Source organism: Sinocyclocheilus grahami, unplaced genomic scaffold, assembly GCF_001515645.1.
Source record: "Sinocyclocheilus grahami isolate Dianchi unplaced genomic scaffold, SAMN03320097.WGS_v1.1 scaffold244.1, whole genome shotgun sequence".
NCBI lineage: Eukaryota > Metazoa > Chordata > Actinopteri > Cypriniformes > Cyprinidae > Sinocyclocheilus > Sinocyclocheilus grahami.
The window spans coordinates 87,671-100,687 of NW_015505423.1; the positions used below are offsets into that span (position 1 = coordinate 87,671).

At 35.9% G+C, this 13,017-nt stretch overlaps 1 protein-coding gene across 1 annotated transcript in view; it reads right to left on the reverse strand.

The window, feature by feature from the left end:
- Positions 1-632: 632 nt before the first annotated feature.
- The window catches only part of LOC107598056 (inositol-trisphosphate 3-kinase B-like), a 33,858-nt gene continuing 21,473 nt past the window's right edge, over positions 633-13,017 (reverse strand). The window contains exons 3-8 of the mRNA XM_016289300.1: positions 9,755-9,854; positions 9,333-9,546; positions 7,730-7,934; positions 3,705-3,806; positions 1,810-1,881; positions 633-1,235 (exon numbers count right to left, since the gene is read on the reverse strand). Coding sequence (XP_016144786.1) covers positions 1,017-1,235; positions 1,810-1,881; positions 3,705-3,806; positions 7,730-7,934; positions 9,333-9,546; positions 9,755-9,854 — 912 coding nt within the window. The 3' untranslated portion in view covers positions 633-1,016. The remainder of the gene's footprint in view (positions 1,236-1,809; positions 1,882-3,704; positions 3,807-7,729; positions 7,935-9,332; positions 9,547-9,754; positions 9,855-13,017) is intronic.

The window sequence follows — 13,017 nt, forward strand, 5'->3', positions numbered from 1 at the left end:
AAAAATGAATTGCAAACTTCTACCTTGATTCCTAAAATGAATGACGCTAATGAGTCATTTCTTTCTTGTAAATCACAAACACATGGCGCACCTACTGTAGAGATTCCTGAAACAAATGACTTGTTTTAATGAATAGCTCAAAAGATGAGTTACTAGTTTAAATTAGTCCAAAACACTCCCCTGAATATTTTACAGCCTTAACAGAGAGAATAGACAATAAAATCGAAATGCTGTTTACTCAAATCAATCGGAATCACATTAAATCAAAAGTCCGAACTGAATCGAGAACTTGTGAATCATAATTAATTGGAAAATCTGTGTCAATACCCAGCTCTACTTAGGCACAAAAATGGCGATTGAATTTAAGGCATGTCAATATGAAGAATGTAAGTGTAAAGCACAATATAAGACCATCCACCAAATGGGATCATTTGTTCTACTATAGGCACTAAGTATAAATGATGTATTTGAACACTACTTACATTATCTTAACAGGGTAAAAAAAAAAAAACTATAAAACATCTAGAGGTCAATTTGATTGTTATAGGTTTTAAAATGTGGATTTTTGTTTCAAATAAAAATGTTATCTGTGTAAAACAAAACAAAACAAACAAAAAAAAAAATTCTGCAGCATCTAAAAACAAAATATTAAAACGATCACATTGAGTAAAATATAGTTGCAAGGGTTTTACACTTTTCCGTAACACTAGCATGTTGAAAAGAACGCACATTAAGAGAGTGTTGCTTTAAGATTCACCTGTCTTTTAAAGCACTAGTTGCAAAAATCCTATTCACACATGTTCTGAACTAAAACACTGGCATTTACACTATATGTACAGCATCTACAAGTTTACAAACATACACACTCGTTTTAAAGGCCATTGCAGTTGGCATTTCTGTTTTAACGTTGACCTTTTTTTTTTTTTGGCGAGACGGGGCGATCGGTTAGGATAGCTTTAGGGGAACCCAGCGAGGTCTTGAACTGTAGTGCAGGCGGGAGAGAAGATGGAATTCTCTTACTCTAGTGGAGGTTTAGGAGCTAGCATATTAGAAATAATGTCTATGAGGTGGTCTAGGCCGTAGTGGTAGCCGTCCTCTCTGTTACCCTCCACCCAGGTGGCCCTGTGGCTCAGCTCCTGCCCCTCCGGCAATGGAGTAGTCTTCCCAAAGTCTATCATCCACACTTTTGCCTGCTCCTGTTTGTCATGGACGAATAGTAGAGAACTCCCAATCACCTGAACACGAGAGATGGAAAAGTTACACACTCACGACATGGAAATGCGTTAAATGTCAGAGTCTGTTCCTTGCGTTTCGCATCTTTACAAGACTTTAAATGGTTCATCACAAGTCCATGTGGAAACATGACACAATAGACACTAAGATCCTGTTTCCATTATATTTGTGCAGCAAACATACGCTCACTTATGGTTTTTCCACCATACAGTTTTTTTGTTATCTAGTAATGCGAATAAACAAGGCTCTGTGTTTGCATAGCCTGTTCTACCTCCTTAGAGTTCAGACAACAAAGTTCTGACACCGACCATATATTAAGTGTATCTAGCATATTTGTCTTTAAACCCCATTAAAAGAGTTTGTGTAATGCTTTGCATACAACCAAGTTGCTATTCTGGCTTTCAGCATCCAGTGTAATCAGATAATTACTTCAGAGCTGGTCTTTGCATAGATGCTGTTGTGTATTATTATTTTTCCACATTTTCACATGCTCTTATCACATGGGTGGGTATATGGTTGCATTTGTAAGTGTAGCTAATGTGTCTTAAGATGATAAACAAAAGAGTGATTTTTTACCTCGTGTGTTTTGAAAAACGGTGAAATTTCCAAAGTGTCCCTGATCTCTTTTAGTCGGTTTAGATAGGAATGCTGAGGGAAAAGAGACAAAGTGTAAGTGACTATAAAACTATAAGAATACAAACAAATAAGTATGACAAGTATTTAATCAGAATAATATTGTCTGCATGTAATACAATGTATTGAGAAAATAAGACTTTTATTTTCATTAAATCTATTTATGGGTCAAAGAGGAGGCATCCCATTTTGGTGTTTAAAAAAATATTTTATATACATATAATGTATACTGAATGCAAGTAAAGCATCTACTTTAATATTTCAAATAACTTTTGTAACAAAAAAAAATCTAAATTTGGGTGAAACCTAGTGATTTGAAGGATATAGTGGCAAATATTGGTAAATTGGTAGTATTGGTAGTTTAGATTGGTAGTTTTGGGGGGGCTGCAATGTGATCCATAAATAGAGCCTTTTAAGGTCATCTAATGATTCTTGTTCTAAACATGCCTTACAAAACATTTTGGTATATAAACTATTGTTACACTGAATGACATTTTAGTAGGTGTCTTTTGTAAATCATGGTAAAAAAAAAGTATGATAGTCATTATTTTTGTTAAATCTCTGTGAAACTTGTATTGTTTTGATGCTTGAAAATGTATTTTAAAAAATATTGTATTTTTATGAAGAAGAAAAAAATATATATATCTATACATATATGTGAAAAGGGGATATCAAGATATGTTTTATCCTTTTTTGAAGAGTCCCAACTTATGGAAAGTTATTTAAAAATGCATTAACACTTTACAGTAATGTTCTATATGTTAACATTAGTTAATTGCTAAAATGAAATATAACTTTCAGCATTTATTCATCTTGATTAATGTTAATTTCTACATGTCCTAATACATTTTTAATATTTAGAATTTTTAAACTAACATTATTTAAAGTATGTAGCATGAGCAGTATTTATTTATTAAAATGAACATAGATTTATACATTCTAATAAAGTTGTTGTTCAAAAAATATGTTTATATACATGCAATAAATGGAGGAGAAAAAAAACATTTTTTAAAAGGCGAATTTTGGTGAATCACTGATTTCCTCATGTATATTTGCATACTAAACAGATTTAAACCAACATTTCAGTGTCACCCCTACATGAGTCATTACTTATTAATGTGCTATCAGATCATACAGTGCCATGCTCTGTTCATTAATTCAGCATTTAAATCGGCTGTGGTTAATTACACATTCATTGTGGAAGTAAAAGCAAGTTTATCTGTAAAATCGAAAGCACATTGATTTATCAGATGAATCACAGAGCATTTAAGAGAATCAGGATGCACATATAGTTCCAGGACACACTGTGGACAAACATAGGGTTAAATAAATGCTCCATAAGAAGCCAAGGACAGGTTCTTTGGAACTGTTTGTCTATAAGGCTGAACTTTAAGGAAACACCCCTGTTACAACATGGGAATCCTACCATGCAATAAAATTTCTTTGTGCTAGGTGCTTTTTAATATTTAAACCCATTAAGATTACAGTTACAGTACTTTGATGTCACAAGAATACACATGACAGTCATGTGTCAACTACAGCATTATGCAAAGCGCTTTGTATTTGCATGTGTGTATTTCTCTGTAATATATTCAAGTTTGTGTGCAACTCGAAGAGTGGTTTTCCCTGCCAGTAGGTGAGCTTTCGCTGGTTTCAAACAATATAACCCTGAAGGGGCTGCACCACACAAAGGAAACCCTTAGTTTCACAAACCGCCCTTGGGGGGTAAATGAGAGAGTTTAGCTCCACCTGTCACTCGCTTCCCCTCCGTGTGCCACAGGAGACTTAATAATTGGCAGAAGGCCCTAAAGCACATAAACACACGAGCACACACTTACCAGGATGTTTTTGTTTCCTTTGACGAAGTCTTGGAAGGCCTCAGTCACTTGTTCTCGGGTCTTAGTCTTTTTAAAGTCCCTGTTTACTGTTCCATCCTCATTCTGTAGAATGGAAAGGGAAGAAGAATTGATTATGCTGGTCAAAAAAAGATCAGAAACATGAAACCAACTCTGGTTCTGCATCAGGGCACATGTTTGATACATTTGTGCCAACACAGAACAATTGTTTTGTGAGGTTTTCATAAGTCATGTTTTCATATGCAATTGTGGTCTGTACACAAAAAAAAGCATGTTATGGAAACTATGGAAGTCCGTTTCTCCCCCTGAATAAAAAATAAAAAAGTTTTCTCGCAATTGCACGTTTACATCTTTACATCTTCTCAGAATTGCGAGTTATAAAGTCAGAACTGCAAGATATAAACTTGCAATTCTGAGAAAAAAAGTCAGTCTTCTTCCTCAGAATTGGACTTTATCACTTTTAATCGCAAGATTATATCTCACAATTTTGAGAAAAGAAGGGATATAAACTTGCAATTCTGACTTTTTTGCAATTGTGAGTTTATATTTTTCACAATTGTGAGACAAAAAGGTCAAAAGTATGAGATAAAAAGTCGCAATTACCTTTTTCATTTTTTATTCAGTGGCAAAGCGGGCTTGCATAGGAAAAACTGCACAATCAGTTCTTAATAAGTAATGAAAAGAAGTTTACTTTTTCATAAGTAAATAAATAAGCCCCAATGCTAAATTGTTCTGAATGGTTACCAGGACATTGTTATCCAGCTGCTAAGTTTGGAGTGATTTTCAGAGTGTTGTTATCGCTAGGGTGTTCTGGGAGGTTTCTGGGACATTACAATGCAGTTTCTAGGGTATTCTGGGTGGTTGCTAGGTGGTTACTAAGGTGTTTCGGTGATAAGTCATTGCTAAGGCATTGCTATGCAGTTGCTAAGGTGTTCTGAGAGGGTTGGAGAGTGTTGCAGTTGCTTGGGTGATTTCTAGGTTGTTTTGGGTGGTCGCTAGGGCCAGGGCCGGATTTACGCATAGGCATTCTAGGCACGTGCCTATGCTTGCTCGTCCAGGGAGCCCAAACACAATAGAGATATATAATAATTTTGTTATACTATGGGCTGTCTACAACAGTAAAACAGCCAAAACCCCAGAAGACATTGAGCAAATAAATATAACAAACAATAGGGTAAAAAATGACAAAGTATTTCCATGTCTTCCACTTTTTTTATGTAGGTTACGGAAATAATGCTTTCTTTCTCTCGTTCTCTGACGCACTCGCGCACACACGCGGATATGCGACCAGAAACTTGTCTGGACTGCCCCGCGAATTTATCAATAAAGTAGTTTCGCAGCTGAAAAGCTACATGTTCTTGAGGTTCTTGAAGCAGTTTAACTTAAAGATTCGCTATTAGTAGACGCTGCGGATGAACACTGCTGAGAGACGCACAGACGCAGGTATTCACACGCGCTTAATCTCTCTCTCTCTCTCTCTCTCTCTCTCTCTCTCTCTCTCTAAGTGCGTTAGACTGCATTAATAACTGCATTAGCCTGCATATCAATGGCTCAAGCCTCTGTTATTAGCTCTAAAATGACATTTTGGAATTTCCAATGGAAGGTTTTTGTAAAATAGGCTACGTAAAAAATGTGTTCAACACACACGAGATTTCAGGACGGAAACACGACAAATGAAATAAAATCATCTTAACAATGTTTTGATGTGTGGTTGTGACTCCAGGCCGTTAAAATTATTAGAGAGATAATGCACTCCTGAAGTTGTTATGTGGCCACGGCGCTGCACCTATTAATGGAATGGTCTTTCTCAGTTCTCAAACATACATTTTTGTTTGCTTGGGTGGTAGCTAATGTTAGGCCTATTATATTAATAGGGAAGGGGGGCCCAAAAATTTGTTTTGCCAATGTCACGAAAAGAGGTAAATCCGGCCCTGGCTAGGGCATTACAGTGTAGTTGCTAAGGTGTTCTAAATGGGATGCAGAGTGTTGCTGGGATATCTTAGGTTGTTTATAGGGTGTTTGCGAAGTCTTGTTTAATTATTTTGTATTAGTATAATAATACTATTTAAGTATTTGCTGAAATAAGTATGACCCATAGTAACAGTGATGCTTGTCTTCCAAGGAAACGTAATATTGATGGACTGCTGGCAAATTAATGTGCTTCTAAGTTGAGACAATAGTCACAACAGACAGCTCAGCCAAAGACATAACAGAAGTCTGCCTATTATTCAGGAAAGACTTTATTTAGAGCCACCCAGGGCATCCCCCATCTGCAAAAAAAAGGGAAAGATGGGGAGAACCTGACCTTTGTGCTAATGGAAAGAGCAAAAGGGGAACCAATCTTTCCCTATTCATGCAAGACATCTACAGAGCTCTTGTTAACAAAGATGTATTTTGGAAGACCAAAGAACAGAGACCAAACATAAGCTTTCTAATCTCCTCTTCCGTATGTTAATGGAATTGTGGCTGCCAATCATGACAGAGACCAAACATAAGCTTTCTAATCTCCTCTTCCGTATGTTAATGGAATTGTGGCTGCCTGTTTTGACTTAATTAGCTGAAGGTTTGTCAAGTATCTCTTATGTCTTTTTGACATTTTCCATGAGGGTGTATTTATGTTATTAGGGCCGTGTGCGGTAGGCCGGAATTACAGAACTGAAATCATGTTGTGAGAGCCATGGCCTGTCACTGACTGATGTTGAGCTCAAAGGACGTGCCACAAACAGGCCGTGTGTATGACAGGAACATTCAGACACAATCAACCTCTTGAAAAAGGCCAATCCTGCCCCTTCACCTCAGTCTGAAATCTGGGATCTAATTAAAAAATGCATGGGTTCAAGGCTGCCTTGATTCCCCAGATAAAAACAGCACTGAACTCCCAAGATCTCATGATTCAAGTTAAGCTCAAACAACAGCATTTGTTGTGGCATAATGTTTACTTTCACAAAAAAAAATTTGCCTTAAATATAAATCAAGGTTACAGTGAGGCACTTATAATGCCGGTGAATAGGCCCAATTTTTGAAAGATTTAAAAGCAGAAATGTGAAGTTTGCCATTTTATAAAAAGGACTTCTTTTAATTCATATATTAATTCATGTGTAAAAGCGTGTCTGTTATTTGAGCTGTAAAGTTGTTTAAATAATTTTTTAGGGATCATGATATTTTGTTGTCATGGCAATAAACTAACACTAAATATCACATTACACAGAAAAGTTTAGTAAAAAAATGTAATTCTTTTTTGAAGGCTTGGCTATTATTTGACCAGTAGAGTATTCTAATTTATAATTTTTTATAATTTTTACAGTTGTTTTAGGGTTTATGGTGTTTCGTTGTCATGGCAATGAAGTAAAATTGAATAAATTATACAAAGAAAGGGTTAGTAAGCATGATTAATTCTTGTGTGAAAGCTTTGGTATTTTTTGAGCTGTAAAGTTTTTTAAATCATAATTTTTCAGACATTTTATTTTAGGGTTTATGGTGTTTCGTTGTCATGGCATTTAGGTAAAATTGAATATAACGTTTACACAGAAAAGTTTAGTAAACATTTTTTAATCACTAAAATCATGTTAACATATTTTTTGTCTCGTGGCTGTATTTTTAAAACAGTTGGTATTTTAACATTTAAAAATGGGCCCCATTCACTTCCATTGCCGTTGCCTCACTATAACCCAGATTTTTTTTTTTTTAGGAAATGGAGGTTGAAAGTAATTTTTGTGGTAATCAATATTCAACGTGATTAAAATCTAGAATATTCCTTAAAAGCCAAATACTTAAAATTAATCAAATGTAAACCCTGAACATCAGGAAATCTCACAACTTTATTTCAACCTTTTAGTTGAATGTGACGGTGAAAATACAGTGTAGTTGAGAAAATCAGTTGAAGTAACACCATTCAGGATGTTGTCGTTTTTTTTGTTTTTTTTTGCAATTTCTTTGCAATTTCAACTCATTTGTATCCACAGGTTTCAAGAGAAATTGTGAAAAAGTGTTACGATTGAACGTCTCACCTTGATGCCCTCGATCCGGAAGCCAAGCATGGCGGTGGAGCTTATGGTTTCCCTCCACTGCATGTAGCGCGGCTTAGTGACCGCTTTCTGTTCACGCTCCTGTGCCGTGGGCGCATCGGGGTCCACCTCAATCATCTTTTGGTACATGTCAGCTCTCAAGCTGGGCTTCTTCCTGGCTTTCGTCAGTTCTTCTTCCAAATACGTCCTGCAAGAGAGGAGAAAAATGGCCCAATGGCTCAGTTTCTTTCACTTAACTTGTTGCATGTGTTGCATCATCAATCAAATTCTGTTGAAATTCAAGGTGCGCAATAAAATGCAGTTCATCTTATTAGCTAAAGGCATGATAACTAAATATTTATTCTCCTTTTATTCTTCAACTTGAGTTGTCTTGGAAAACACTGCCGCAGAAATTTAAAAGTTCACTGAATGTGCGTGAATCTGAAAGTGTCGCATTGTTTTGTTTGGACAGGTCAGCAGAGGTTCTGTTAATATCCTGACCATCTGGTTATCTCTATATTTGTCCATGGCTGCTGCTGTGATTCAGTCAGGCATGCAACAGCAAACAGAGTAGTCTCAGGAACAACAGAGATGAGAAAGTCGAGTCGTGAGAGAGGAGAAAAAAAGTGATGAGGGATGTGTATCAAGGTCTCCCTGCACCAGCCACAAACAAGCACAGCTATCTTTCAGCAGATTAGAGGACACAGAGCTGCTCCTCTGCTGAGTCTCTGTGGAGGGAGGTCCTGCTTCATGTTCTGTGGTGCTTGGAATGTATAACATCTGTACAAATAATGGCTCAATGGAACTATTCATTTTAAAATATCATACTAGATTTTCAGCAGTGGACATGCTGTTGCATAAGTGTAAGATAAGAAAAGATGAAGATTCTTAGCAGAGATTCTGGTGTACTTTATCTTCTATATCTTTTATTAGTGATTTATTGATTAATCTCTCTCTCTTCTTTCTATTTTTTATTATACACAAGAGAAAGAAACTGTTTTCAATTTGAACTCTTTGTAAGAATTTATAAAACATCATAGATTGAATTCTAAGCTTCTGTATTAATTTGAGTCATTTTAGTACTTAAACTTATTTTATTTCAGTTAGTTGCCAAAGCATTTGCAACATTTCATATTTTAATCTAAGTTAGGTTTAGGTAAATTTTTTCATGTAATATATATATATATATATATATATATATATATATATTTTTTATGTCAGCCTTATTTCAGTTAATGGAAAAAAGCGTATAGTTATTATTTTATAGGTTTACTTCAGCTGAGGCTGAGCTAGAAGTTGAAACTCTAAAGTTACAAGGATATGCAGTCAGAAAGCATTAATAAGTGGTTACTAAGGTGTAGTCTGGGTGGTGCTTAAAGTGTTATGGGAGGTTTCTAGGGTGTTACTTACAGTGGTGACTTGGGTTTGTGGAGCGTTGCTATGTGGTTTTTAGGCTGTGTCATTTCTAGGGTGTTATAGGTGAGCTCTGGATTGTAACAAGGGTGTTTTGGATCTTTCTAAGGTTTTCTGGGTGCTATATTGTTTAGATTTTTGTATAGTAAAAGATCAGGTGAGGCAGTGCAACATCACAATCTCAGCAACCGACCTGACGCCCATCTTGCAGTCCATGACACAGGGTAGGTCAAAGTCTGCCAGCAAGTCCTCCATCTGATTGTACCGCTCTCCATCCTTCTCTACATCTCCGTGGTAAGCAGGAACGTAGGGCTTTAGCACGTCTCTCATTAGCCTATCGAGACATTGCTGCTCACACTCACAGTGTTTCTTCAGGATGCGACCATTGGCCCCTGCCTTGAAATTGCCTGTGTAGAGCAAAGACAAATGGCATATCATTGCATTCTCAGCATTACCTACAAGGAGTGCTGTAGTGAGCATTAGCATAAACTAACTTTCTACTATTGTTTTTTTTTCTTTGAGATTCAAAGCAATTCACAATACTCTGTGTTTTGAGTGTATTAACTGTCTGTGATTCATGAAAAGTAGCATCTACACCTCTCTTTTGAGGCCTACCTGCATGGCCAGCCAGCTGGATCCAAGGGTACTTTTTCTTGAAGGACATCACAAATGGTGACCAGTGCACCATGTTCTTGATCTTCTTCCATGATTTATGCTGTTCAATGACAAAAAGTGAGCAAGATGAGTCCACATTTAAATGCAAGTGCTACAACAGTGACAGCAGTCTATTTTAAACAGCAGTCAGCATTTTCAAATTTCAAAATATTATGCATGCAGTTTTTATGACCTTGCATTATTTGAGAGTGTAGATGGTGTATTTATACTTTAAAAAAATAATTTGTCATACAACAAGACGAACAATACTTAAACTCTGCTCCGCTATCAAAACATTAGGGTGAATTTTTTTTTATCTTTGTTTAACAGTCATTATTTATATATATATATATATATAGTATGATTTTTTTAAATGAATACTTATTCAGCAAGGATGCATTAAATTGATCATTAATAATCTTACAAAAGTTTATATTTTAAATACATGCTGTTCTTTTGAACTTTCTATTCATCAGTCCTGAAAAATCATGATTTTTATACAAAAATATTAAGCAGCATGTGACACTGTCTTGACAGTGTGAAAATTCAGCATTGCATCACTGGAATAAATTACATTTTAAAATACATTCATATTGAAAACAGTTATTTTAAATTCTAATAATATTTCACTTCTTGTCCATGTTATTTTGAAAAAAAAAAAAAAACATGCCTGGAGGAAGATGCGTAATTGCTTATATAACGAGATTTGGCAGGTGGGGTTCATTTTCCTACAAAAACAAAAACAAACAAAAAACCCAGACCAGCACACAATATGCGGGAGAATAAACAAACAGGTCTTTTGCATGTATTTACATACATTTGCTGGCGCTCCTAGAGCAGTCAGTGCTGATATCATCGTTTACACAGCACAGTAAAGCACTTTATGTGAAGGATTTATGTACAAACATACATCAAGATTCACTATAGCACATAAACCCTGCAAATGAATAGGGAATCTGGGAATCTGTTTAAGCTTGTTTTCCTGCCAAGGTAACCCCTTTCACCTGGAACCGTCTCAGAATGTTCTTGCTCTATTTGGACATACTGACAGCATGCAGAAAACAGGCTGTTTTCCAGTTCGAGAGGAGCTGCTCTGTTGAGCCATTACACTGTTATTCCACTTCACTAAATGTCCTTGAGTGAGATCTTTTTAGCTCTCCATGTTGGCATGGTAAACACATTCTTTACTCAGCTCTCAGTGTTAGATGGGGGGTTTCCTCGGGTGACCAGGGAAGCCTCTCTCCCCCCCAGCACAGTTTGAGACAGCTCTCCCAGAAAGAGTGGTTCATCCTCGGACACACAATGACCACAAATCAGCCCCCTTCCAAATCTAGAGAACCCGTCCGGCCGACAAACACAAGCCACAAAGAGCATTCCAGGGCCGTATACAGATTTCCTAAAAGAATTTGCAGATTTCCTCTCAGACCTATTGGTTACTGTTGATAAAGCGCTAATTGTCGGAGATTTTAATATTCACGTTGATAATACAAATGATGCATTAGGACTTGCGTTTACTGACCTAATAAACTCTTTTGGAGTAAAGCAAAAAACTGGTGAGAGACACTTTGTCATGCATTTTGATTAAACAATAATAAACTGTCAACAGATTCAGCCATGAAAGTATCGAAGGTTAAAAAACACATTTAAGTAAGAATTAAATGGCTCATACTTGACTGTTGTTTATTCAACTTGTGGTTTTAAACATGTGTGACTTTTTTTTCTTTTGCAGAACACAGAACAGAACTTTTGAAGAATATCCTGCCATTTCTTTTTCATATAAAAGTGAATAAAGACTGGTGTTGACAGGCTTCAAAATGACAAAAACGGCACTTTAAAGTTATCATAAGTTATCAGTCGTCCATATGACTTGTGCATTATATTTTAAGTCATCTGAGGCCATATGATTGCTTTGTGTCTAAATAGTCATTATTCACTGAAAATCCATCTCTCTAGTAAACCTATAACTGCTGAGACCAAATCAGCGAGTTGAACTTTTGAACAAATCATTGAGACCAGTTTTGTGAAGTGGATCAAACGAATCATTGAAAAGATTTGACAAAATTAATGTTGAATGATTTGTTGACTGACTGGATGTCACTTCTTCTCTCATGCAAAGGAGAGCTAAAGTGGATGTCAAGATTTTCAGTGAATACATTTCAGTCTGTTCCACATGCAAAGCTATCATATGGCTTCCAAAGCAAGTGTGTGAGTTACATGGACCTCTTTTACGATACTTTTTGGTGTTTTTTTTAACACTTCAGTCCACATTCAATTGTACAAATTTAACAACATAAAAACATCTTTTGTGTTCACAGAAGAAAGTCATACAGGTTTGGGACGACTTGAGGGTGAATAAATGATTTAATTTTTGGATGAACTATTTCTGTAAGCTGGACATTACTCCCTGCAACGTCTCTGCCGAAAAGGTCTGATTTAATTTAGTCTAGAAAGAGGCCCATAAAAGGTATGAACCATCATCTGAGAGCAGCATGAGTTTTATCTGTCACATGAAGGTTGTCCTGTTCTGCTCCAGTGGAGGAAAACAGTTCCTCTGGCCCTTTAGATGCAGTTAAAGAGGGGCTAGGAGCAGTGGTGTCTGTCAGGGCTGCTTTGTTTCCTGTGTCCCCTCCATGTCCCCCTATCCTCCCTCTACTTGGGTCAAACTCAGTGATCCAGAGGTCGCCAGACTCGCCACCGTTGCTTGAGAAAGTAAAGGGCTGCTATTAATAAGATTGCAGCAATGAGAGTGTGAAGGTTCCCTACGAGCCATTTCATAAAAATCCAAAAAGTGATAACAAGAATTCACATGCGTGTTTGAATATAATCCTTTGATTAAAAATTTAATAAATAAACTTTATATTATTATTATTTAACATTTGTTAGTGAATATTTTAAATGATTTAGAGAAATGTATTCATTGTTTATGAGGAATTGTTTAACTGTGTCTGCCGACTAAAGCAACATTGTGTGACAGATGTGATGCATACAGCTGCTATAAAGAATATGGCAGTTTTTAAAAAAAAATGTTATAATGTATTTATAAAAAATATTTGTCCATTATTATTCTTACTATTTTATGAAAATATTTTAAGCATAAATATTTAAATATTTTAAATAAAATGATAATAAAAAGTTAAGCAAGGAGACAATGGTCAGTTTTTTTTTTAAAATATATATATATATATATATATATATATATATATATATATATATATATATATTTT